Below are 25,813 nucleotides of genomic sequence, written 5' to 3'. Positions count from 1 at the left end.
TTTGGCCTCTTAGAGAAAAAGGTTGGAGTTGCAAAGACCCAAACTAAACTTCCCCACTATTTGGGGGCAAGCAGACTTCATTCCACCTATTAGTTTGGGCCCAGTTCTAATCACCATACTGCTAGTGACTCTTAGATTGTGATTCGTACATTAACTCTATTGGCACATGCTTTTGCATAAGTTGACAAAATATTAGTGTTATCTGAACAACAAAAGATAGCTGCTGTTAGGGCTTGAGATATTAACTGAAAAAAAAATCCCCAGTAAACTAAAAAGCAGCAAATACTGAGGAAAATCATACCTACAAAGTCCATACGTAGGATGTGACTGACGAATGTAATACATTTGTTATTTATTTCTAATTAAATAGAAATATGAGGCTCAGAAGTAAGATGTATTAAAGGATTGGGACATAATGTATTAGGAATGAACAGACCACTATGGATAAAGTAGAATCTCCACTCCCTCCAAATCTTTGTCCAAAATTAAATTGGAACCAAAACTAAAGAGCTTTTTGAAAAATGAAAAGTTCATGCTCGGTTACCTTTTTTTCATTTTTGTGCACATCTGCACTCAGTGCCAGTTTGAAGCACAAGCTACAACCACAGTAGTCCAAATATAAACCTTTTGCCACTGTCTTTACAGAGAAAACCATCTTGAAAGAGGGTGATGTAAAGGCTTTTATTCTGTATTCATGTGCTGGCTGTGTATTTGTATACTTGGTTAAAAGGCTCAACACTAGTAAGAAATAATTGCTGGAACTAGACCATTCCATGAACCTCTCCAAGCACTCACTTAAAATCCTTCTTTTTACTATAGTATAACAATAAGGGATCAGGTGACACTGGGGGCTTATAAGTATAGAAATATCTCACACTGAGGGCTAGTCTACACTGGCAACGCTAAAGCGCTGCCACGGCAGCACTTTAACATGGCTTGCGTAGTCATGGCAGAGCGCTGGGAGAGAGCTCTAAAAAACCCACCTCCATGAGGTCTCTCATTTCAGAGTAAACAGACAACTGCTGCTTTCACTGCTCTTGACAAAATTAGTAGGGTTGACAAAGTAGAGAATAGCAACTTGAGAGTTCAAGTAGGGATTTTCAAGTTTGTCACTTAATTTAACTTGACATCCTGTCCCATACTGTGCTATACTTAGCCTACACTGGTTTAAATAGATGTACAAGCTCTAAATGTTTGAAAATACTCTTGTTGGAAAAATGAAAGGCAACAGAGCAGACCTCTGACAGCGGATGTGTTAACTGTATCAATATATCTCACAATGTGCAATAGCCAGCTATCACAATACAAAGGGGAAAGTAAATGAGAGATGTGAAGGGTTGGTAATACAGAGTGCAAGTATGAATTACAGCTTCCTGATTGTGGGCAACACAGAAGAGGTAGAAGTTTTGAGCTACATTTGAAAAAGGGATGAGGAATCAGGAGGGATGAGAGCAGACTTCACCCAATAATTGCTGTGGTAGCAGCAAAAGAGCAACCTCTGATATAGGTCAACACTGGAGAAAGGGGGTGTGACACATGTGAGACTTTGGAAACATAGAATATTTAAAGTGTATTATAAGGAGACACAGATGCCACAGAGATATGGTATATTCAAAGACTATAATATTTATGTGTTTGATCCATCTTTATGAGCTTGCAAGTGATTGAGATTGGATTTCTATCTCAAGGGGTAAGATAAAGGAGGTGTCTGGCAGGAACTAAAGTCAACGAGAGGTAATTAATGAAAATCTCCAATACTGAAAACAATGTAGGTAACGAGTCATTTTGAAGTTTCACTCCCTGGAAATAGCTCAAGAGGCCTAACATGCAAAATGCCTGAAAGTTGATAAAGTCCCATTCCTAACTTAGAAAGAGGGTGTCACTCACACTTGATCCAAGAACTGACATGAGTCTATGACCAGAGACAGGCCCTATGAGAGGACCTGAAGTACACTAATCCTATGAGGGGCTCCATGTAGAAGATGGCTGACCAGCTGGTAAGCTAAAAATGCAGATAAATTGTTTGTTTTTATTATATGTTTTCTCTGAATTGTTTTTGTTCTGAATAAATAGCACTTTTCTATCAGAGCTGACGGTCACTGATAACCCTAGTATTGCTCCTGAGAGAGTGGAAGTGCAGATGCTGAACTGAGGTCAGATATGGTGAGGTGATCACAGTGAATTGCAGGAGTCTATAGCCTAAGTCCCCAGTTTGAAGAGAGAGGATTGTTGCCTCTGAGATAGGTGATTGCTGAGTGTGGTGCTCTCAAATAGGCCATGAAGGAGTCAGAGGTGCATTTATGTTGGGAACTGTGACAGGGAGCATAGGGAGAGATGAAATCATGGAGATATATTGGGATCATGAGGGTTCTTTAAGATGAGGAGAGCAATCTTGAGTGGGCAGGGAGTCAATGGATAATCAAATATTCACTGGTGTTTTCACTTTCCTTCTTAAACCAAGATACAGACATCCCAGAATTTCTTCCCCATAAGTTCTGTCATATGAGCATTCTATTAATGGCTTATACTCTAAGCCTTCTAATACATGCACAGTTGGTCAAACTTTAAAAATCCTTGTGACTGACAGGATCTCTGAAATGAAACCAACAAATAGCAGAGAGTCCTCACCAGAGAAGTTTCTTATATTCTCTTCTGGATCAGATATTAATTCAAAGGGCATAATTTATCAGCAAAGGGCATTAAGAGCCTATTGGCCATCCTGGCAATATTAGACTCCTGGCCAGATTTTTTTCAAAGCTGCCAAGCACCTGCAGCTCCCATTGACTTCAGTGGGAACTGAAGTTGCTCCACACCTCTGTGAAGAAGGCACAAGTCTCATAAGCCAATATTTTCAAATCTGGGAACTTAGAGTTAGGCAACTAAACCCACATTGACACCTAATTAAAAAAAGTTGGATTTTTCTGAGGGTCTATAGTATCCGCAAGTGCCATTGAAGTAAATGGGAAGTGCAGGTGCTCCGAATCTCTGAAATTCAGGTAATATTTTTGTAGGTGCTTAAATGTGAATTGAGTACTTTTTAGACACAAGTTCAAAAATTAAGGCCATAATATTGCAAATAACTAAATGATAAATTTTTAAGATTTTTGCTGAGGCCAAAGTAATCTAAATTTTTAGCCTTACAGTAGAGCCACTTGACAAGACATCCTTGATTGGAATATTGAACTTGTGAACTAATAGCCGTTAAAATATCTAAATAGGTCAGTATCGTTACTCCTGAAGTTCAGAATCAGTCCAGACTGTGTGATATTCTTAGGTGCTTTAAGCTGAAAACTGGCCGATAGTAGCTAGATGGCTTTTGAGGAGCAAGTATATTTCTTACACAGCCTCCTTAATGGTCTGCAATGGAAACATTCTTTAGAATATGCCAAGAGCCAATGCATACTGAAATCCTGTTCTTACTGCTAGCTATCCATAATTCTTATCTCATTTTTATCTGGGAATTTGCAAACTGTTGAAATGAAGACTTTTAGCTCCTCTGAAACCTTGCACAATTCTACATATGGAGGTTTAATTCTGCTCCACTTTAACACAAAACTACTAGCTGCTCTGCCAGAAACAAAGAAGCTGAACAGAACAAGATGCCTGTCTTATTATAAAACTTCATGTAATGATTCAAGGGTTTTGTTTTCTGAGGATGTACATTTTAATAAGTGGAGATTTGAGGAAAAGCATGAATTGTATGTATCTTTTACCCCTTGCTTTGCATTAGTAATTATTTTATTTGCCCATGAAAATCTTTAACACCTCTTTTCTTTTCACTTTCTTGATGTCCATACAGAGAGGTACATCTTACCTTACCAATGGACAGGCTTTCCACTCTATTTTACCCATGCAGAGTTTCACAGTCTTGCTGCTGTGATGTTAGTGAGTCAATACTGAGGCTGAGCAGCAGCTGCTGTTGCAAATGACCACACCCTGTGTCTTAGCAGTTGTTGCTGCTCTGAAATCAAGTGACTGATAACTAGAATTTTGAGAGAGACCCACTCCAGAACAGGCAATAGCCCAATGGTTAGGGCATTAACCTGGACCGTGAGTGCCTCATTCAGAGCAGGGACTTAAACTTCGGTCTCTAACCTCCCAGGTAAATACCAGGCTATAGAGTCACTCTCGTTCTTCCTCTTCCTCCTCTTCTCCATCCATGAATATTTATTTATACTAACTACTACTCTGCATCTGAACCATCTGATTTAATCACCCAGAGTCTGTCATTGTGAACAGTGGGTCGTGGATTAAATGCCATTGTTAGTGGGCTGGTTGGATGCTTTACAGCATCACTGAGCTTTGTCTTGAGATAAACAAAATCATATAATGTCATGACATGAGTGCCATTAAATAATAAGGGACTCCTGAATCATTACACTAATGTAAGAGAAATATGAGTAACATGTCAGAATACTAGTTTACAATGCCAACAGGAAAAGATTAGGGAGAAGTACTGTGAAGCATAAAGAAAAATGTTTGAGGGGTTATGTAAAGAAAGAGTAAAGAAAAAGAAGAGAAGACAAATTAATCAAAACAGTAAAGGGGAAAAGAAAAAAGGAAAATATCATTTAAAAATATCTTTGTTCTTAAGATCGTTTGCTCACAGGAAGTTAACCTTCATGATGACTCCTATTGGTGTACAGACCATTAAGCAATTAGCAACTCTTTTGGAAAAATAAACATTTCTATATTTTAGCTTTGAGATGTTGGCCCTTATCCACTGCCTTCCACTTTGTTTAGATACGTTGGTGCAAAGTGAGCACAGTGAGTAAATGCACTACACAATCAGAATGGAGTGGATAATTAAGAAGTCAAAGTGTAGTGGAAGGATCTGGGGATGAAAAACCTCTTTGTTTGGATAAATCTGTGAAATCCCTGTGGTTGTGTTCTTGCAGGAATCAAGGGAAGTGCGTAGAGGGCATGGTGGAGATCTTTGACATGTTGCTGGCCACTGCTGCTCGGTTCCGTGTGATGAATCTCCAGGGGGAGGAATTTGTGTGCCTTAAGTCAATCATCCTGCTCAATTCAGGTAAGTGGCATGTTCACATATAACACTTTTATAATTTTAATTAATTACTATTGCTGTTTGATTTCAGTTGTTTGGATGCCAAAAGAGGCTGGATCAGAGAATTAGACAGGGAATTTGTGATGTAAAGCCTTAAGGCAAAGACAGACAGTGTAAACTTTTGCAGTACAAGAGGGAGCCAGGGAATTAATTAAAAAAGGAGTTGATATACTGAAAGCAACAGACCTGAAGGATGATTTGGGCAGTATTTTCGATGGATTGGGGGTGGGTCAAGATTAGTATGAAAAAGATCTGAGAGGAGGTGATGACAGTAGTTGAGGCAACCCTCATAATGTCAAGAGGTGATTCTAATTTTAGTTTTAGAACTGGAGCGTAAACATTCCTGTTTAGGTGGTAAAACTAAGGGAAGGGATGGCAAAGGCATGGCTAAATTTGTCAGAACTTATGTAAAGACCTTGAGGTTGAAATGGCCAAATAAAGCTGAGAAGTAAGGCACAAAAAGAAAGGATCTTGCATCTCTGACCAGAAGGTTTTGTCTGTTTAAAATGAGAGAAAATAGAAAAAGATTTATTCTAAATGCAGGCTGAAGCATACAGCACTTTTCTAAAGCCATAATGTTAAGTTCTGTTAAATGAGGCTCTACTTCCAGAAGTGATTACAGAAAATTGGCACCACCTTAAACTCATAGACTTTTAGGCCAGAAGAGACCATCGCAATCATCTAATCTGACCTCCTTCACATTGTAGCCACAGAACCTCACCCACCCACTCCTACCTCTAGCTGAGTTACCGAAGTCCTCAAAGCTTGATTTAAAGACTTCAAATTGCAGTGAATCCACCATTTACTCTAGTTCCATGGTTCTCAAACTTTTGTATTGGTGACTCCTTTAACATAGCAAGCCTTTGAGTGCGATCCCCCTTACAAATTAAAAACACATTTAAAAAATATATTTAAGACTATTATAAGTGCTGGAAGTGAAGCAGGGTTGGAGGGGTGGGTGGAGGCTGATAGGTTGCGACCTGCATGCAAAAACCTCATGACCTCCTGAGGGGTCCCAACCCCCAGTTTGAGAACCCCTGCTCTAGTTCAAACCAGCAAGTGACCTGTGGCCCATGCTGCAGTGGAAGTTGACAACCCCCTAAGTATTCTACCAATCTGTCCTGGTGGAAAATTCCTTCCTGACCCCATATATGGCAGTCTGTTAGACCTTGAGCATGTGAGCAAGACTCATCAGCCAGACACCTAAAAAGAATTCTCTGTAGAAACTCAGAGCCCTCCCCCTCTAGTGTTCCATCTACAGGCACTGGAAATATTTGCAAATAACAGTTGTAGATGGGCCATATGCCATTGTAAGCAATCTCATCATACCATCCCCTTCATAAATTTATCAAGCTCTATCTTATAACTTAGGTCTTTTGCCCCCACTATTCCCCTTGGAAGGTTGTTTCAGAACTTCACTCCTCTGGTGGTTAGAAGCCTTTGTATAATTTCAAGCCTAAACTTGTTTGTGTCTAGTTTATATCCATTTGTTCTTGGCCAATGCCAATGCTTAACTTAAATAACTCCTCTCCCTCCCTGGCATTTATCCCTCCGATGTATTTATAGAGAGCAATCATATCTCCCCCCAGCCTTCATAGAATCACAGAAGATATGGGTTGGAAGAAACCTAAGGAGGTGATCTAGTCCAACCCTCTGCTCAAAGTGGGACCAACCCCAACTAAATCATTCCAGCAAGGGCTTTGTCAAGCCGGGCCTAAAACCTCTAAGAATGGAGATTCCACCACCTCCCTAGGTAACCCATTCCAGTGCTTCACCACCCTCCTAGTGAAATAGTTTTTCCTAATATCCAACCTAGACCCCCCGTACTGCAACTTGAGACCATTGCTGCTTGTTCTGTCATCTGGTACCACTGAGAACAGTTTAGCTCCATCCTCTTTGGAACCCCCTTTTAGGTAGTTATAGGGTGCTATCAAATCCCCCCTCATTCTTCTCTTCTGCAGACTAAATAAGCCCAGTTCCCTCAGCCTCTCCTCATAAGTCATGTGCCCCGGCCCCCTAATCATTTTCGTTGGCCTCCGCTGGACTCTCTTCAATTTGTCCACATCCTTTCTGTAGTGGGGGGCCCAAAACTGGACGCAATATTCCAGATGTGGCCTCACCAGTGTCAAATAGAGGGGAATAATCACTTCCCTCAATCTGCTGGCAATGCTCCTACTAATGCAGCCCAATATGCCACTAGCCTTCTTGACAACAAGGACACACTGTTGACTCATATCCAGCTTCTCGTCCACTGTAATCCACAGGTCCTTTTCTGCAGAACTGCCACTTAGGCCTGGTCTACGCTAGGAGGTTATGTTGAATTTAGCAGCGTTAAATCAAATTAAACCTGCACCCGTCCACACAACGAAGCTATTTAGTTCGACATAGAGGTCTCTTTAATTCGATTTCTGTACTCCTCCCCGACGAGGGGAGTAGTGCTAAATTCGACATGGCCATGTCGAATTCGGGTAGGTGTGGATGGAATTTGACACTAATAGCTCCGGGAGCTATCCCACAGTGCACCACTCTGTTGACGCTTTGGACAGCAGTCCGAGCTCGGATGCTCTGACCAGCCACACAGGAAAAGCCCCGGGAAAATTTGAATTCCTTTTCCTGTCTGGCCAGTTTGAATCTCATTTCCTGTTTGGATATCGTGGCGAGCTCAGCAGCACTGGCAACGATGCAGAGCTCTCCAGCAGAGGTGACCATGCAATCACAGAATAGAAAGAGGGCCCCAGCATGGACTGATCGGGAAGTCTTGGATCTGATCGCTGTGTGGGGCGATGAGTCCATGCTTTCGGAGCTGCGATCAAAAAAACGGAATGCGAAGATGTACGAGAAGATCTCCAAAGCCGTGACGGAGAGAGGATACAGCCGGGATGCAACGCAGTGCCGCGTGAAAATCAAGGAGCTGAGACAAAGGTACCAGAAGATCAAAGAGTCAAACGGACGCTCCGGATCCCAGCCCCAGACATGTCGTTTCTACGAGGCACTGCATTCCATTCTAGGTGCGGCCGCCACCACTACCCCACCACTGACCGTGGACACTCAGGATGGGATATTGTCGACGGCCGCTTCCTCGGAGATGTTAGGGGACGGGGAAAATGAGGAAAGAGATGAGGAGGACGAGGCAGTCGACAGCGCTTACAACGCTGATTTCCCCGCATGTGATAGGTGCTGTGCATGGTCTTCTTCACAGAGAGAGACTATGTTCATTGTTCACAAAAATGTATCTTTGGGAGGAATTCACTCCCTTTTTCCCATCCCACAGCTGCGAATGTCTCCCGACCTACCCCGGCATCCCCCTCCCAGAGGCTGGCGCAGATTAGGCGGAGAAAGAAAAGGACACGGGACGACATGTTCTCAGAACTTATGGGCTGCTCCCAAGTCGAGGCGACCCAGCAGACCCAGTGGAGGGAGAACATGTCGCAATACCAGCGATCACACAGCGAACGGGAGGAAAGGTGGCGGCAGGAAGACCAGCAGGCGTCTCAAACGCTGCTTGCACTAATGAGGGAGCAAACGGACACGCTCCGGCGCCTTGTGGATGTTCTGCAGGACCGGAGGCAGGAGGACAGAGCTCCGCTGTAGTCTATCTCTAATCGTCCTCCCCGCCACAAAGTCACACAGCCCCCACACACAAAGTCCCGAAAAGGAGGGGTGGCAGGCTCCGTTAAAACAACCAGTCCACCACTGCGGACCACTGTAGGAGCAGGAGCATGTCATTCCTCGAGTTTAGAAGCGTTCTTTCCATCACTACGCCCACTCCCCACCACAGTCTGCGTCCCAGTTTCAACACTTTACCGCGAAATCCATATTAAAAAAACTATGTTAATTAACAAAGTTCCATTTATTTTATTTTTAAACGTGTGTTGGAAGGGGGGGAACGGAGTGAACGGGGTATGTAACTGCAGAGGATAGTCAACATTAAGTGGGTAAAGAAATGGGGGCAGGTTCAGCTTCTCTTTAAACAAACTTACTAGTCACAGGTTACCCTGCTCACTGAGGAACCTAGCTTTCAAAGCCTCCCGGATGCACAGCGCGTCACGCTGGGCTCTTCTAATCGCACGGCTGTCTGGCTGGGCGTAATCAGCAGCCAGGCTATTTGCCTCAACCTCCCATCCCGCCATAAAGGTCTCCCCCTTGCTCTCACAGAGATTGTGGAGCACACAGCAAGCTGCAATAACAATGGAGATATTGGTTTCGCTGAGATCAGAGCGAATCAGTAAGCTTCTCCATCTCCCCTTGAGACGTCCAAAAGCACACTCCACCACCATTCTGCACTTGCTCAGACGGTAGTTGAAGAGTTCTTTTTCGGTGTCCAGGGCGCCCGTATAGGGCTTCATGAGCCAGGGCATTAGCGGGTAGGCTGGGTCCCCGAGGATCACTATAGGCATCTCCACATCCCCAACAATTATTTTGTGGTCCGGGAAGTAAATACCTTCCTGCAGCCATCTAAACAGACCGGAGTTCCTGAAAACACGAGCCTCATGAACCTTGCCCGGCCATCTGACGTTGATGTTTGTAAAATGTCCCTTATGGTCCACCAGTGCTTGCAGCACCATTGAAAAGTACCTCTTTCTGTTAATGTACTGGCTGGCCTGGTGGTCCGGTCCCAGGATAGGGATGTGAGTTCCATCTATAGCCCCACCGCAGTTTGGGAATCCCATCGCGGCGAAGCCATCTATGATGACCTGCACGTTTCCCAGAGTCACTACCTTTGACAGCAGTAGCTCAATGATTGCGTTGGCTACTTGCATTACAGCAACCCCCATGGTAGATTTGCCCATGCCAAAGTGGTTCGTGACTGACCAGTAGCTGTCTGGCGTTGCAAGCTTCCAGAGGGCTATGGCCACTCACTTCTGGACAGTCAGGGCTGCTTGCATCCGGGTGTCCTTGCGCTTCAGGGTAGGGGACAGCAACTCACAAAGTTCCAGGAAAGTTCCCTTACGCATCCTAAAGTTTCGCAGCCACTGTGATTCATCCCAGACCTGCAGCACTATGCAGTCCCACCAGTCCGTGCTTGTTTCCCGGGCCCAGAATTGCCGTTCCACAGCATCAACATGACCCATTGCGACCATGATGTTCATGGCGCGGGTCCCGTGCTTTGTGAGAGGTCTGTGCCCCTCTCAGACTTAATGTCCTCACCGCGCTGCCATAGCCTCCTCGCCCGATTTCTCAGCATCTGACTCTGAAAAAGGTGGATGATAAGGTGCGAGGTATTGACAACAGCCATAATTGCAGCGATGGTCGCAGCAGGCTCCATGCTCGCAGAGTTGTGGCGTCCGCACTGTCACTCACCAGAAAAGTGCGCAAAGTGATTGCCCGCCGGTGCTTTCAGGGAGGGAGGGCGGGAGTGACGGTTGAATGATGACAGTTACCCAAAACCACCCTCGACACATTTTTTGCACCAGAAGGCATTGGGGGCTCGACCCAGAATTCCAGTGGGCAGCAGGGACTGTGGGAACTGTGGGATAGCTGTCCACAGTGCACCGCTTCCAATGTCGACGCTTGCCCCGTTAGTGTGGACTCACAAAGTCGAATTACTGTCCATAGTGTGGATACACACGTTCGACTTCGTAATATCGGTTCCACAAATTCGATTTAAGTAAAATCGAACTACTCTCGTAGTCTAGACATACCCTTAGACAGTAAGTCCCCAGCCTGTAGCAGTGCATGAGATTCTTCCGTCCTAAGTGCAGCCTTCAGTTGGTTAGGCTAAACAATCTAAGCTCTTTACGTCTCCCCTCCTAAGGTAGGTTCTCCATTCCTCTGGTCATTCTAGTCGCCCTTCTCTGCACACATTTCAGTTTGAATTCATCTTTCTTAAACATGGGAGATCAGAATTGCATGTAGAATTTCAGATCAGGTCTCGTCAGTGCCTTGTATAATGGGTACTAACACCCATCTCTACTGGAAATACCTCGCCTGATTCATCCTCGGATTGCATTAGCGTTTTTCACGGCCACTTCATGTCAGCAGCTCATAGTCATCCTGTGATTGACTAATGCACCCAGGTCTTTCTCCTCCTCTGTTGCTTCCAACTGATACATCCCCAGTTTATAGCAAAAATTCTTGTTGTTAGTCCCTAAAAGTATGACGTTACACAATTAAATTTCATACCATCTCATTTACTCCAGTTTTCAAGGTCATTCAGATCTTCTTGTATGCTATTTCTGGTCCTCCTCCATATTGGCAATACCTCCCAAATTTGTGTCATCCACAAATTTTATTAGCACATTATCGCTTTTTCTACCAAGGTCATTAATGAAAATGTTAAGTAAGATTGGTCCCAAGACTGATCTTTGAGGCACTTTATTTGCAACCTCCCTCCAGCCTGACAGGTCTTTCAGCATGACCCACTATACTCTTCCCTTTAACCAGTTCCTTACCCTCCTTTCAATTCTCATATTAACCCCCATCTTCTCTAATTTAATTAATAATTCGCTTGTGGAACTGTATCAAATACTTCACTGAAATCCAGGTAGACTAGAGCTACTGCATTTCTTTTGACCTGAAAATTGGTTTTCTTCTCAAAGAAAGAGATCAGGCTGGTTTGGCATGATCTACTTTCTGTAAAACCATGTTGTATTTTATCCCAGTTACCTTTTACCTCTTTTTTCTTAACTACTCTCTCTCTCAACATTTTGTTCTAAAACCTTCCATACAATTGAGGTCAAACTAACAGGCCTGTAGTTTTGCAGATCACTTTTTTCCGTTCTTAAATATAGGTACTATATAATATATTTGCAATTCTCCAGTCATAGGGTATGACCCCCAAGTTTATGGAGTCATTAAGAATCCTTACTATTAGACTAGCAATTTCATGTGCCAGTTCCTGTAATATTTTTGAATGGAGATGATCTAGGCCTCCTGATGTGGTCCCATTAAGCTGTTTGAGTTTGGCTTCCGACTCAGATGTGGTGATTTCTGCTTCCATATCCATGTTCCTATTAGCCCTGTGCCGCTGCCCCCATAGCTGCTCATTACCTATTTTAAAAACTGAGGCAAAGTATTTGTTGGGCCATACCTAGATTATCTTTAATCTCCACTCCATCCTCAGTATTTAGCAGTGCTGCTGCTGCTTTCCTTGTTTCCTTTTTATTTATATGGCTAAAGAACCTTTTACAATTGTTTGTTTTGTATTTCCTTTGCAAGGTCTAGCTCAGCTTGGCTTTTGGCAATTCTCACTTTTTTTCTGATGCTTTCTGACCTCCAAGAGACAGTTTTCCTTGCTGATCCATCCCTTCTTCCATTACTTGAAGGCATTTTGCTTTCTCTTAATAACCTGTTTGAGATGCTTGTTCATCCAGTTTGGTCTGCAACCTTTCCCTACGATTTTCCCCCCTTAGTTTGGGATGCAGGGTTGCAGAATGTTTTGTCTGTTTAAAATTAGAGAAAATAGACAAATATTTACTTTAAATGCAAGCTGAAGCATACAGCAATATTCTAAAGTCATAATCTTAATTTTTGTTAAGAGGTTCTACTCCCAAAAGTGATTATATAAAATTGATACCACCTTACCTAACAGTGTCATTTTTAGTCAGAATCTAAAGTAACTTTTGAATAATGTAGAGTTCTGGTAACTGTGGGGTCAAAACAGCCATGGGGGAGCAAACTGGATTCTGTTGTAAAGTGCATAATTATCACAATGGAAAATGATTTTCCAGTGGTACTGGACCACACTCTTATTCTACTTAACCTTAGAGTCTCCTACCCTTCTTCAGGTTATGCCCAAGATGAACACAGAAAGTCAGGTTAGAATCTTAGCCTTCTGACTCACTCCCAGGCTGCTAGGACACTGGCAGTACTTCTCAACAAGTGCTGGGTGGAGAACTGAAACTCTGTTTCTGAAAATTTGGTTTGGTTCCAATTTTGGGACAAAAAACAAGCATTTCAAAATTCTCAGTGAGACAAAAATCTGAAAACTGTTTCATTGCAAAAAATCAAATATTCATTTCAAAATGATCAAAATGAAATAGTTTACAAACTCTGTGGGGAAAAAAAACCCAATGATTTGAATTGGATTGGGAAAAAGGAGCTGCTCTGTGTGGCATGCTTACCTGAGCAGCTGTAATGGATCCTCTAAGCCTTTGATAACTGTTTAGAAGGTCACTTAGAGTGGTTGTGAGACACCAGCTAATGGTAGTGTGACATCTTGGTTTCCCCTACTATGAATAGTTTGGAAGGGAGTTCTGAGGCAATTTCTACATGGGAAATCATCTCTACAGTGCCTCATGTGTATCCCCACAAATCTCAGCCCAGTCTGGTTTTTAATGAATTTACCAATAGCTTTAGCCACACCATTTTGTCAGTAATTATCACAAAGTGCATCTGAGGTGACACAGTTATTCAGCATACTTTAAATTGATATGGCAAACATAATTATCAATGTGATAAATGGAAGATAAAATAACAAAATATAGTCTCTTCAGAAGAGCGAAACATTTTAATACTTCCTGAAAATAAAAAAGATCTGTATAAGTGATTATCATGGCAATTATGATAATTTTTAGCCAATGCATTGAAACTGGATTATCCTCTTTGCATATTGTTGATTTACAAGGAATATCTGATTTAACCCTAGAAAATGATTACTACATCATTCAAGTTTTTCATTCCATTTATGTTTCTTGTCTGTTTTGTTTGACCCACACTTTGAAGTTTCCTTGTTCTGCGATTGGAGTTTAGCAAGTTGACTGTTCCAGGTGCAATGCCATTCAGATTGGCAATACCAGGACTTGCTTAGACAATGTCCTTGCCAGACCTTGCCCACTGTGCTTTGTGGTATCTATCTGGCTTTTGTTATAGAGGGTTTTGTTTTCTTCTTATAATGGGGAAATTGTACAAACTAAGAAGTGAGTGCACTTGGCTCTAAATAGTCTGTGGTTGATGTATTCTTACCTCTTGCGTGTATTAGCAAAATAACCGTAATAATAGCATGCACTATTGCAAAACGAATGCAAAGACTTTATTTTCTGCTTATTGAAAGTTTTTATTTTGTATGTGGTGGTGTGTTATTAAGGAAACATTTTATTGTAATGATTTTGGGATGGTATGGCTGCATTACTCACTCAGCACCAAAGAGAACAACTCTGCAGCCTTCAGAGGGAGAGAGAGACAGGGCTAGCGGCATATGCTGTGTGTCCTTTGGAAATATATGTAGCAAAACTTCATACACTCTCCCCCACCTCCTAGTTATACTGGGCTGTGAGATATCAGAACTTTAATCAGGTCCAGGAGTGAATATTGCCCAGAATTCACCTCAGGTCAATGTCACTTTTTTGTGGATGGTTTAGATCCTCTTGTGTGTACACATTATGGTTCATTTGTTAATTACACAATCACATACTGGTTTTTCCACAGGACCCTACCTCATTCAATGTCTAGGATGGCCACTGCTTTGGGAATGAATTAGGGTTGTATAGAGGTGTCTGTAAGACTCCTGTTGCTTGTTTATTGCCGAAATGTGTGTAGAGAAAAAGGTAATGGGCCACAGAAAGAGAAAGGATAACATTGTGGTTAAGCTCTTAAATACCACCCTGAATAATTGTATTATATCCCTGCCTCTGCCACAGAGTTCTTGTGTGATGCTGGGAAAGTCTCTTAAACCAAAGTTTTCCCAGGTGGTCACGAACTGTTAATTTTATGGGTGCCTAACCTGAGACTCCTGGGCCTGATTTGCAAAAGTGCTGAGCTCTCGCAACTGCAGATGAATTGAGTGAGAGCTGCAGCTTCTTAAAACCCCTTGCAGTATGGTCTGAGGAATGAACTTGGCTTAGGAGAAAGGAGGCCCTGTGTTTGAAACCTAGGCAAGTCACTTTGCGTTTCAATTTCCCCATCTATAAAATGGGGTCATAGTATTTCACCCACCTACCTCACAGGCGTGTTGTGATGATGAATTATCTGTACAGTGCTGAAAACATATAAAGTGCTAAAAAATGCTAAGTACTCTGTGAAAAATCAGGTTTTCAGTGTCTCAAGCTGGCTGTCCAGTGATTGAGCCACCCACAAAAAAATGCTCGCAAATTTTGCCCTTAATCTCTCTATGCCTCAATTCTCCATCTTTAAAAACTCCCCCTCTCTCCAGGGATGTCATAAAGATAAATTAATGAATATTTGTGATGCACTTAGAAACTACTATGGTAAGTGTAATAAAAAAAGAAATGAGTAATTCTGTACTTCGTGTGTGGTAAATCATGCCTGTGGCCACACATTGAATGAGGAGGATAAAAAGAAATAATTTACAGCTACCTCATTCCCTGTATGCAGAAGGAGATGGGATTCCTGTGGAAAATATACAGAAAACATACAGACATTATATTTGGAAAAATAACCTATACAAATACACATGAATCTCACATAGCAAGAGCAGATGAAAAATGCACACACAAATCTTGGAAAAACTTATTGAGAACCATGTTACACAAATTACATATACATGGAACAAACACAATTGATCTCAAGAGGATTTAAATGTGTTTTCAGCCAATTTGAATTAGCCATAAATATTTAAAATCAATCTCAAATCTAATCTGTTAAATTGTATTTCCAAGGTGTTGTGTAGATTTACTGCACCAGACAAATGATTTGTATTAAGTCTAGAACACTTTCCTTTTCCTGGAATTTTTAGTGCATGGTCACATTAGAGAATATTGAGATTAATTGTAGACAAATAGGGCAGGAAGGGACCTCAAGAAGTCATCAAGTTCAACCCCCTATGCTATAGCAGAACTAAGTAATTCTAGACCATCCCTGACAGGTGTTTGTCCAACATGTTCTTAAAAACCTTCAATGATGAGGATTCCTTGATAATATCATCATCTAATATCTAATTCCACAATTCCTCCACCACCAATCAGGTCTCTATCCCTTTTCACTGTTTCTTGTAACTTCTTTCTTTCCCTGTGGCCTTAATCAGAAAAAAGTTAGTGACTTTTTTTTTCTTAAAGCCTCTCTCCCTCTGTATGGAGAAGTAAGAGTTTGTATTTGCACTGCAAGATACACTATATTGATACCATTTGTGAATTTCTCCCAAGATACCATGGCGACAGCTTGTCTCTTATAACTAGGACAATGCTGCCGTTTCAATAATAAAACAGAATCTGTCCCTCCAGGGCTGCAGAAAACGAAATAAACCCTTCAGCTGCAAAACAAAGCTGTATTTTGAAAAGCACATTCAGTTCAGCAGTGCAGTGCTTCAAGGGCTCTTCCTTACCATTGGGGTCAAGGAGAACAAGCACCAGAAACACAAAGGCAGCAACATAATCGGAGTTCTTGCTGTTGGATTGGATCTGATAAAAGGATCAGTGGTCTGTGGCAAAGTGATCACCCTTTATCTCTGGAAACCAATGTGGTGTTATTTCTGTCAAGGCAGAAAATTAATTTAATTGGTTTGCCCATGGAGACTGACAGAACTGAGTTAGTTGTATGAATACTTCAGGGAGAGTACTATACAGCCTTAAAACCACTTGGTGGATGGCTTCAGGGACATCATAACCACCATTGATATCATGGATTTTAAACATCCTTTCCCACTGAGTCATTCTTATGTCAGTGGTTTTCAACCATTTTTTCATTTGCAGACCCCTAAAAAGTTTCAAATAGAGGTGCTGATCCCTTTGGAAATCTTAGACAGTCTGCGGACCCCCAGGGGACTGTGGACCACAGGTTGAAAACCACTGATGTAGGTCATCATGTCTTGTAACAGATGAAACATGCAGGGTGGGATGTTGAATGGCCAGTAGTGGTCTTCGGATTCCAAGGCTGAACAGACTCTTTACACTCCATTTGTGTGGCTCTAGAAAGGGTGAAATGGGCTTTCTCCTCAACAATCGCATCCAAAACGTCTGTCATTACCATTTGCCAACAGCATATATGGTAACATACTGTTTAGCCCCCTCCACGAATCCATTTGAAGCACAGCTTTGCCTTATTGGCACAGAATGTGGGCCTTACCCTTGCAGTGGCTGTGGTTTTCCCTGTCTCTCTCCTTCCATGATGTTCAGGATATTGGATTGTTATACCGAGTTGAAAGAAAACAGTTTTGAAGGTACTTAATCTTAGATTTTCTGCTTCAGGGCTTCGAGACTGCTTTAAGGCAGCCATGTCTTGCCTTGCTGAGCGAACTTTTCTGAAGGCAGCAGCCCTTCTTTCTGGTGATGAACAGCTGATATTCCTGTTTCTGAAATGCCTGCTCAGTGAGGAAAGGCAGCAGTAGTCACCTGGCAGCAGTGAGATAACCGCTAGCTGTCTTTCATTCAACATTTAATTAGTAGGGGTTGCCAATTGTCCAAGTCTTTGGGCATTTTTTGGGTGTTTGTTTTGATATTTTTAAACAAAGCTCTTCTGTGGCTCCTATGCTAAAGAAGTGTGAGACCTGGCAGGACTCCTTCCTTTTGAGAGGGTTTTAGAACTCATGAATACTTTAGGAATTCCTCCTAGTTTCAAACACATGGCAGTATCCCCTGGCCAAGCTGAGCTGTGCTGGTGCTACTTATGGGACTATGAAAACATTTCCCACTAATGGATTAAGCCCAATGAGTCAGAATTAGGAAATTAGTCCCTCTAGAATATTGCTAAACCATAAAACCTGTTAGTAGCATGGATGTGTGGAGGGTTGAAAATCATTTGGCTAAGAAAGGTCTAAGGCCCTTGTTCTCTTCAATGGAATTGCTCCAGTCTGAAAAATGATATAGGACAAGCAGTCACTGCTTCATATTTCTAAAACAACTTCATAGCAATAGTCCAGTGCAGGCAAACGAATAAAAGGAAGAGCTGCAACTGCTGCCTTCCAGAGGCCACCCTGTAATAGCTGTTCTGTTCTCGGTCAGTAGGATAGATTCTGATCTCACTTACTCTGGTGTTAATGCCAATGAAATCAACAGAATTACACTTACGGTCATTATTATTAATACAATTATTTCTAATGGTGTCCAAAGGAGCTCTAGATGCCTCTCAATACAGATGGAAAACATGGTCCCTGTACCAAACAGCTAACAAATGTGAGGGACTAGGAGATGACAAGACAGTAGAGGTGGGGACAGGAGTAACTTCAAACAGATTACACAATTACTCAATGAGGTGTAATACACAGCATGATGGAGCAAGGAAAGTGGGAAATTTATTATAACTATAGTAAATTGATCTCTTACTTGGGTTTAAACCTGGAGTAACTGAACTCATAATCTGGCCCATTATCTCCAGTTCCACTTGACTGTTTCTCCAGATGCTGTCATCACTACTACACTGACTGCTGGTTTATTTTCAGATTGCACCAGTGCTATCAGTCTGCATTGAAAGAAATAGTAAACTGCAAGTGCTAGATTTTATTGTGGATTGTTTATGAAAGTGTGTGGCTTGGAATTTATAAAGAATGGAGTTTAGTCTTTCACAAACCCCACCCATCTTGTTTGAACAATACAATAACTGACCTAATAGCATCACTTGCCTGCGGAAAAAAAAGATTCTTTGAAATAGCCAGAGACCCTAAAACATGGAGCAGGTGGGATTAAGGGTGCAGGGCAATTTTCCCTTTCAGTCCACTTTGGTTATCCCACAGTATGTGCATTTATGAGAAACACTTTTCCTCATGCCGAAACATTTTTCTACCGTGTTTTATTCTAGGTACAGCATAAAGGACTCCAACCAAAGTGCCAATCAGTTTGCTTTCACCATATCCTCTTTTTGTGTGTGCGCGGGGGGAAGTTGGGTTGGTTTGTGCATGAAAGCCACCACTGTTTGATGATAATCTCTGGGAGCTGAAGCAGCAGGAGTAGAGGAGGCTTAATAAGAAAACTGATTGATTATTGTTTCTTACTCATATTTGCAGTTTGGGTTGTATAATAATTTCTGAGTATACCCATTGTTTTGTTTTTCATCTAGACCAATGTGTCCACTCCTGATTCTCACCATTGTCATTTTAGAGAGACCTCCATTCTTTCCTTAGCCATTTTCTCTTTAGATAGATCTCTTCTGGCAGTAAGAGGTTACAGACAAAGTTCACAGTGCGGTTGGCTCTCATGCCTCTTCTGGCCTCTTAAGATACCAGTCTATAAGACTGTAGCTGTGAAAATCTAATCTCTCTTTGTGTTGTTCTCCCCCCCCCCAGGTGTGTATACATTTCTTTCCAGCACCTTGAAATCTTTGGAAGAGAAGGAGCATATTCATCGTGTTCTGGACAAAATCACAGATACATTGATTCATTTAATGGCCAAGTCGGGTCTCTCTCCAGATCAGCAACACAGACGACTGGCTCAGCTCCTCCTCATACTCTCGCACATCAGGCACATGAGGTGAGAGAGTGCACATGCAGCCTTCTTCCATTGTACAAGGCAACTATGCAAAGTTCAGCATTCAGGGAAGGTTTTACTCTGTTGATAGAGCCAGATTCTGATAAACTCATGTTGAATAGTAACTTACTCCACAAGTGGTCTTTTCCTTCATAGACTACTTGTGGGGCAACATGCTAGTCAGTGTGAATGAGGGTGTCACAGTGTGGCCCATAATTCCGAAATACAAATAGCCCTTCTGCTTAATATCATGTGGGAGGGGAAACTGTCCCTAACACTATTTGTTTCTTGTGCTCTTTATGGTTTCTCTGCTTCTGGTGTCACTATACTGCAAATGGGTCTGATGGTGGAGGCAGGACCTGATTGTTGTTGTGTTATACACAATGTCTTACTCTGTTTATAACATACCGAGGAAATTGCAACAGTATATAACACCCCAGTTCTGCAACCCCTACTCACATTGATAGGGACAGGCAATATCAAAGTAGGGGATTCAGACTCTATCTCCATGATTTTTAATAATAATTAACAGAGGTGATGTGTTTGAAGAATTTAATTTACTCTTAGTCTAAGCAAAAGGTCTATAAGATAAGAATGGCCCTCCTGGGTCAGACCAAAGGTCCATCTATCCCAGTATCCTGTCTTCTGACAGTGGCCAGTGGCAGGTGCCCCAGAGGGAATGAACAGAACAGGTAATCATCAAGTGATCCATCCCCTGTCGCTTATTCCCAGCTTCTAGCAAACAGAGGCGAGGGACACAACCCTGATCAATTCAGTTATTCAGTTCTTGAAGTGAAATTGGGCTCCTATACCTTATAGCTGAAGTGTTAGAAATCTGACAGTTCTAAACAGTTCTAAACTGTTTATTTTTAAGGTGCCAAAGCACACTGGTTGGCTGGTGAATGGAGTTAGGGTTCCTTCATCCCACTACATAAGTGGCATTTAAAATAGTGGCAAGCGTCACTAAAGTTACAAATGTGGGTGGTGAAAGGGTTAATAACAATCCCTAATTTTTTTTCCTCCCAGAACTGATCTAAACGTTCAGGCAAAGAGTGGTGGTTTGGTTTGGTTTTTTTGTTTTTGTTTGTTCTTTTTACTTTTGTAAACTTTAAGTTATTTTTCTTGTTATGGTAAGTCTGACAATCATTGATTTGGTAGTTTATGGGCTGGATACACGATTACCATTAAAAGCCAACACTTTGTGGGGGAAGCTGTGATATCTTAGGTATCATTGTGTAATAACTGTTGCCAGATGGTGGCTTTTTAATGGCAATCACTATAAATATTATGGAGTGTCCTCTGACTTTGTTTTCATTGCAATCCACAGCAATAAAGGGATGGAGCACCTATACAACATGAAGTGCAAAAATGTAGTCCCGCTTTATGATTTATTGCTGGAAATGCTAGATGCTCACCGATTGCATGCCCCAGCAGCCAAAAATGCTCCCCAGATGGAAGAAGAGAATCGGAGCCAGTTGACAACTGCATCAACTTCATCACATTCCTTGCAGACCTTTTATGTAAACAGGGAAGATGAGAATTTGCAAAATACAGTATGAGCGTTCACATGTTAAAAAAGCCTACAAGGTTCTGAGAATCCCAACAGCATACTACCTAGTTCATACATCACTTTAGCTAAATTGCCACACGTGTAAACACTCCAATAGGCACCAGTGATTTCTAGTCTGAGTGTTCATTGATCACTTGCTAAAATCCTTAATGGAAGAGGTTTTGTTATTATGGAGGGCCTGCAAGGATGGGGGGCCTGCAAGGATGGGAGGCCCACTTAATTTGAAATGGCTCTTATTTACCCCATGCATTAATTAGGGTGAGGATTCCTGGAGTCTTTATCAGCACAAGATTTTGGGCTTTGATGACTGTTTGCTGGGAATCATTTGAGCCTGGGCCCGAGCTGAGTTTGAGTAATTGATGTTTCCACTGAAAGGTTGAGTGGCTCCAGGCTGAGCCACAAGGAAGCCCCACTAAAGACTGCCTAGTTACATAGCTCAGTTCTTGGGAGATTCCAGCCTGTCATATTCGTACTGTGACAAAGTGCTCCTTTCCGAAAGTAATATTGTTTTAAAATTTCCCTTCCTTGCTGACATCAGCAGATGTTTCCCCCTTCATGAATACATAGAATTTATATCCAGTTGTGGTTATATAATCCAATGACCATACTGGATTGAATGCACTTAATCTTCTCTTATCTCAGTCCTGGGGTGGGTAGTACTTTGATGGGAAGCCAGCTAGAAAACGTGTGCCTTTCTGTGGATGTATGCCATTGCCTTTAATATTAATAAGTGTTGTCAAACTCTATTCAACTCACCCATCCATTTATTTTGAGGAAGCTTTATGGCTTGTGTTATATACGAGGTCAGACTAGATGATCACAATGGTCCCTTTGGGCCTTGGAATCATGAATGTATGTAATTTCCACTGACACTAATAGGAGTTTAAACCACTTATGAAGGGCATCTAATAAAGGGGAAGATAAACTCTAAACTTCCCTCTACTGGGTACCATTAAAAATTAGGCATTTACCACCCTTTCTAGTATCTCACATTCTAATTAAAGAGAATACTGCAAACATTGCAATAAATGATCATTTCTAATGGTCCCCACTGCAACAAAAGTAGAACTCCTTGTATGCTGATAAACAACTTGTGGTAGGGAAGAACAGACATAGAGAGGGACAGTACAAGTTTACGCTGCAAGGCCTAATATACCCTCAGGCATGTGCATCTTGACTTCAGTGGGAGTTGGCGGGGGGGAGGGAGGATGTATATATCAGAACACAGACTTTAGTTCTAAATCTGCAGGTAACTACTAGCTGCATGTGCTGTATTTTTTCAGAATCCCTAGGAAGCTGGTGAGCTCTCAACTTGTGAAGCGCTTTCATCTCATCTTAATTTAACAACCCTCTTGCTAATGCATATCACTAGTTTCGTTTCCAGTAGACTCATTTTTTTGTGAATATGATAAAGCACTTGTCTTTGTGCTTATGCAGAGAAAGAATTGGTATTTCTTTGCAATTCATTACCCAAAGGCCATTGGGAGCTCCTAAGTGCCTTGTCCAAAATGTACACATTTGTATTTTCATTTTGTAGCCATTTTTTCGTGTTGAGAAAATCTTGGTGCACTGTATATTATTGACATAAATAAGCAGAGGTGAAGATCTGAATGGGCCACAGGAAGCTTGTACCTAAGTTTAAAAGACAAATGTCACCCAATTGTAGCCCAGAGTTGCCCATCAAATATAGTGTGTTAACAACTTCCATGTTCTTTATTATAAACTAGACAGAGCTCCTCTAAACTTCACATTATTTAAATTAATGGCTCCTTCCTTGGTTCTCCCAACAAATAAGCACACTGGGTCAAATTAATCCTTGGATGAATTTAAATAAATGAATTTGGGCCATGGTTTCTGATACTTTAGCCATGGTGAGTAGCACCCTCAGCTGCAAATTGTCCCACTGAAGTCAATGAGCCTGCATATGGGATAAAGTGCTACCCAACATAAGGAAGGGTATCAAAACATGGCCCAGACTATTAAAAATAATTTGACAAATAGGGGTGCACACCAGCAACTTGGGATTCTTTGTTAGCCTTGTCCTTTGCAATAAGACCTCATTTAGTTCAAATGTATATTGTAGCAAAAGCAGTGGGAGCCCAAGAGAGAAAAATGATTTCCCACAATACATACTTTTAACTTGGAGGCAATGTCTGTGATCGACATCATTAACTTGTTCAAAACTTAATTTTTTTCTTTAAATAGCACCTTAAATAATGTTATATGTAAAAGACGCATTGCTCACATATCAGACAATTGAATGTAGCCATTCAGTAAACCCAGTTGACAAAGTCTATAATACATAAAACAAAATATGTTTTCATATGCTTTTGAGGTACCATATCACATATGTAGTTATCTGTGCCTGAAACTAACTGATTGTTAGCTTATATGATGATTATATTTCATATATACTTTTATATTTGCAGTAGATAAGCCAGCACTAACTGAGACACCGAGTGCTGGATATGAAAAAGAAAAATAATATCCTGTAGAGACTACATTTGAGAAGGAAAAATATTCAGGGAAGCTAATTATGCTTTTACCAAACAATAGTAGAGCAGATGAACTTGCTTTGCATAGCAAACCTGTTGCCATTCAAATAACAATCATTTTAAGAAGTTCAGGGCACATGTGAAAGTAGTAATGTGAACTTGCTCATCTGATGATATCTGGGTTTCCAACAGAGTATGAAAGCCACTTCTTGTTTGTAGTGGACTTGATCTTGCAGATTTTGTCTCAGGTAAAACTCCTATGAAAGACAACAGGAGTTGTTCTGAAGTAAAAATAAAACAAACAAACAAACGAAAAAGCAGGAGCAATTTCTTGGTGTTTGTGGTGACTTTCCTGATTTTTCCTTTTTGTACATTTAAGAGATTAGTAGATTAGAAAACGTGTCACTAAGGAAGAAAGAATGAATAGCTTACATTTCTACTGATAATGCCAGGTCAGTATATTTTGCAGTGGAAGCGGTAGGTCTCATACTGGAGTCATGATCTATTTCAATAATTGATTACCGGTATTTTAATTCTTAAAGAGCTGTGCCAAAAATGAAACCAAACATCTAAGAATTAGAACTGTTTCCACCAAAAATCTTGCCCCTCTGAAGTCAATCTAACCATAGACTTAAATGGGAACAAGATAAATCCCTGTTCTTGTGTGTGTGTGTGTGATATATATATCCTGCTTTTAAAACTAGGATGCAACCCAATTTAAAACTAGCAGGATTGTGTGGATGCAAACACTAAGATAGTGACAGCAGAATTAGTGTGATCAATTACTCTACATTATGTCAGCTATTTTGAAAGCTATTTACAAATATATTACATCTTTACAAACTGAATATTTTTATATTTACGAAGTTAAGACCAGGTCTTAATGCATAGCATGCGTAGCTAGTACCCAAAAATATACCACAATTTCAGATTGCCTTCAGTGATTTAAATTTTGGGTACCAAAAATTCATATTTCATTAAAAACCTTTTCTTTCTACTTGCATTCTCTTTTTTATGTTTTAATTCAAATGTAGATATTTTTTTATGTCCTAAAGGTTGTTTTCTAAGTGATTGTTGCCTTTGTGAGGGCACTTCAAATTTTGCACTGTCTGTAAGATTTTTTTTTTTTTAAACGCATTTTTTGCATTCAAATGTGCCTAAACTTTTAAAGAAATATATGCTGCCATATTGCAATCCCCTCTTCAATGAGTGCTCTGTATCCTTGCGCATCTCCAATAAGTAATCTGTTTTCATTAGATAGTGACCATCTGAGAATGAAAAGAAAGAAGTTGCTAGTCACAAAGACTTGCATTAAAAAGCCACTTTATGCTCCCTTATTGTGTGTGTGTGTGTATATATATAAAAAAGAAGCTTCTTTTGTGCACTACCTATTTTTTCATTGTAGAGCCCTTTAGTACAAGGCTCAAGTGCCATCATGTATTTGTTGGATTATTCTGCTGATGCGTATACTGATTTTGACGTCGTCTCGTTTTGTTAAAGTTTTGCTATGTTACATGAAACACACATGTAAACCTCTTTCGCACCTTGAAACGAATGTTACAGAAGACTTTAAAAAAATCCAGCAGCATACTTGACCTGTCCAAGATTTTCTCAACCTATTTGATGTCAAAATAAAGAATTAACTAAAACAAGGTCTGTTGGATAGTTTTTAAAACTGCTTTTTCTGCTTATTGGCTCTTGATGACTAGCTAGATGATGGGTAGTCATTTAGATTTATAAAAAATGTCCCTATTACATTTATCTAAGTGCATTTGCAAAAAACACAGGAGTTTTGCCTTCATTGCAGGGAGAGAAGAGACCTCTTGAATTCTCCCATGGTACTACCCACTTCCAAAGGCCTTGCATTGCCTGTGTGCATGTATGTCTGTATCTGTTGAGTCAGGGCTGCTGCCAGAGCATGAATGCTCAACCTGCTGACTGCAGAGTCCTAAAATGTGGCTATGGGCTGCACCATCTTTGAGTACTTGTAGGCTGAAGAGAAACCCTTATGGCTGTGAGTCTTTTGTCTTTTTTTTTTTTTTTTTTTAATTTGACTCTGTTATTAGATGCCACTGAATCAGTCCTTGATGTCACAGCGTTTGGGCAACTTCCCTGCATAGCCACTCATTGAGCACTGTGCGGCACACTCACCTTTTCCAGAGTCAACAGGCATGACTAGACTAATCAAATAGATTGTGTTTTATAAGCGGTTAGTCATTTAGCATCTAGTGCAGACAAAGATAGTAATGAGTTAATCACAACCAGCGTATACATTTTTTTAAAGATCACTGTCTGTCTGCACTTGTTAACAGTAACAAGTCACCGGGACCAGATGGCATTCACCCAAGAGTTCTGAAAGAACTCAAATGTGAAATTGCGGAACTATTAA

The 25,813-nt window shown here is 41.1% G+C and overlaps 1 protein-coding gene across 8 annotated transcripts in view; it reads left to right on the top strand.

Moving 5' to 3' along the window:
* The window catches only part of ESR1 (estrogen receptor 1), a 304,660-nt gene extending 279,593 nt beyond the window's left edge, over positions 1-25,067 (top strand). For all 8 annotated transcript variants that reach the window (XM_054023306.1, XM_054023304.1, XM_054023301.1 and 5 more), the window contains 3 exons: positions 4,899-5,032; positions 19,179-19,362; positions 20,687-25,067. In XM_054023306.1, the coding sequence (XP_053879281.1) occupies positions 4,899-5,032; positions 19,179-19,362; positions 20,687-20,918 (550 nt within the window). In that variant the 3' untranslated portion in view covers positions 20,919-25,067. The remainder of the gene's footprint in view (positions 1-4,898; positions 5,033-19,178; positions 19,363-20,686) is intronic.
* Positions 25,068-25,813: the final 746 nt, after the last annotated feature.

This window comes from Malaclemys terrapin, chromosome 3 (genome assembly GCF_027887155.1).
Source record: "Malaclemys terrapin pileata isolate rMalTer1 chromosome 3, rMalTer1.hap1, whole genome shotgun sequence".
Lineage (NCBI taxonomy): Eukaryota > Metazoa > Chordata > Testudines > Emydidae > Malaclemys > Malaclemys terrapin.
The sequence above is the reverse complement of the archived record's forward strand: the minus strand, read 5'-3'. Positions and strand labels throughout refer to the sequence as shown.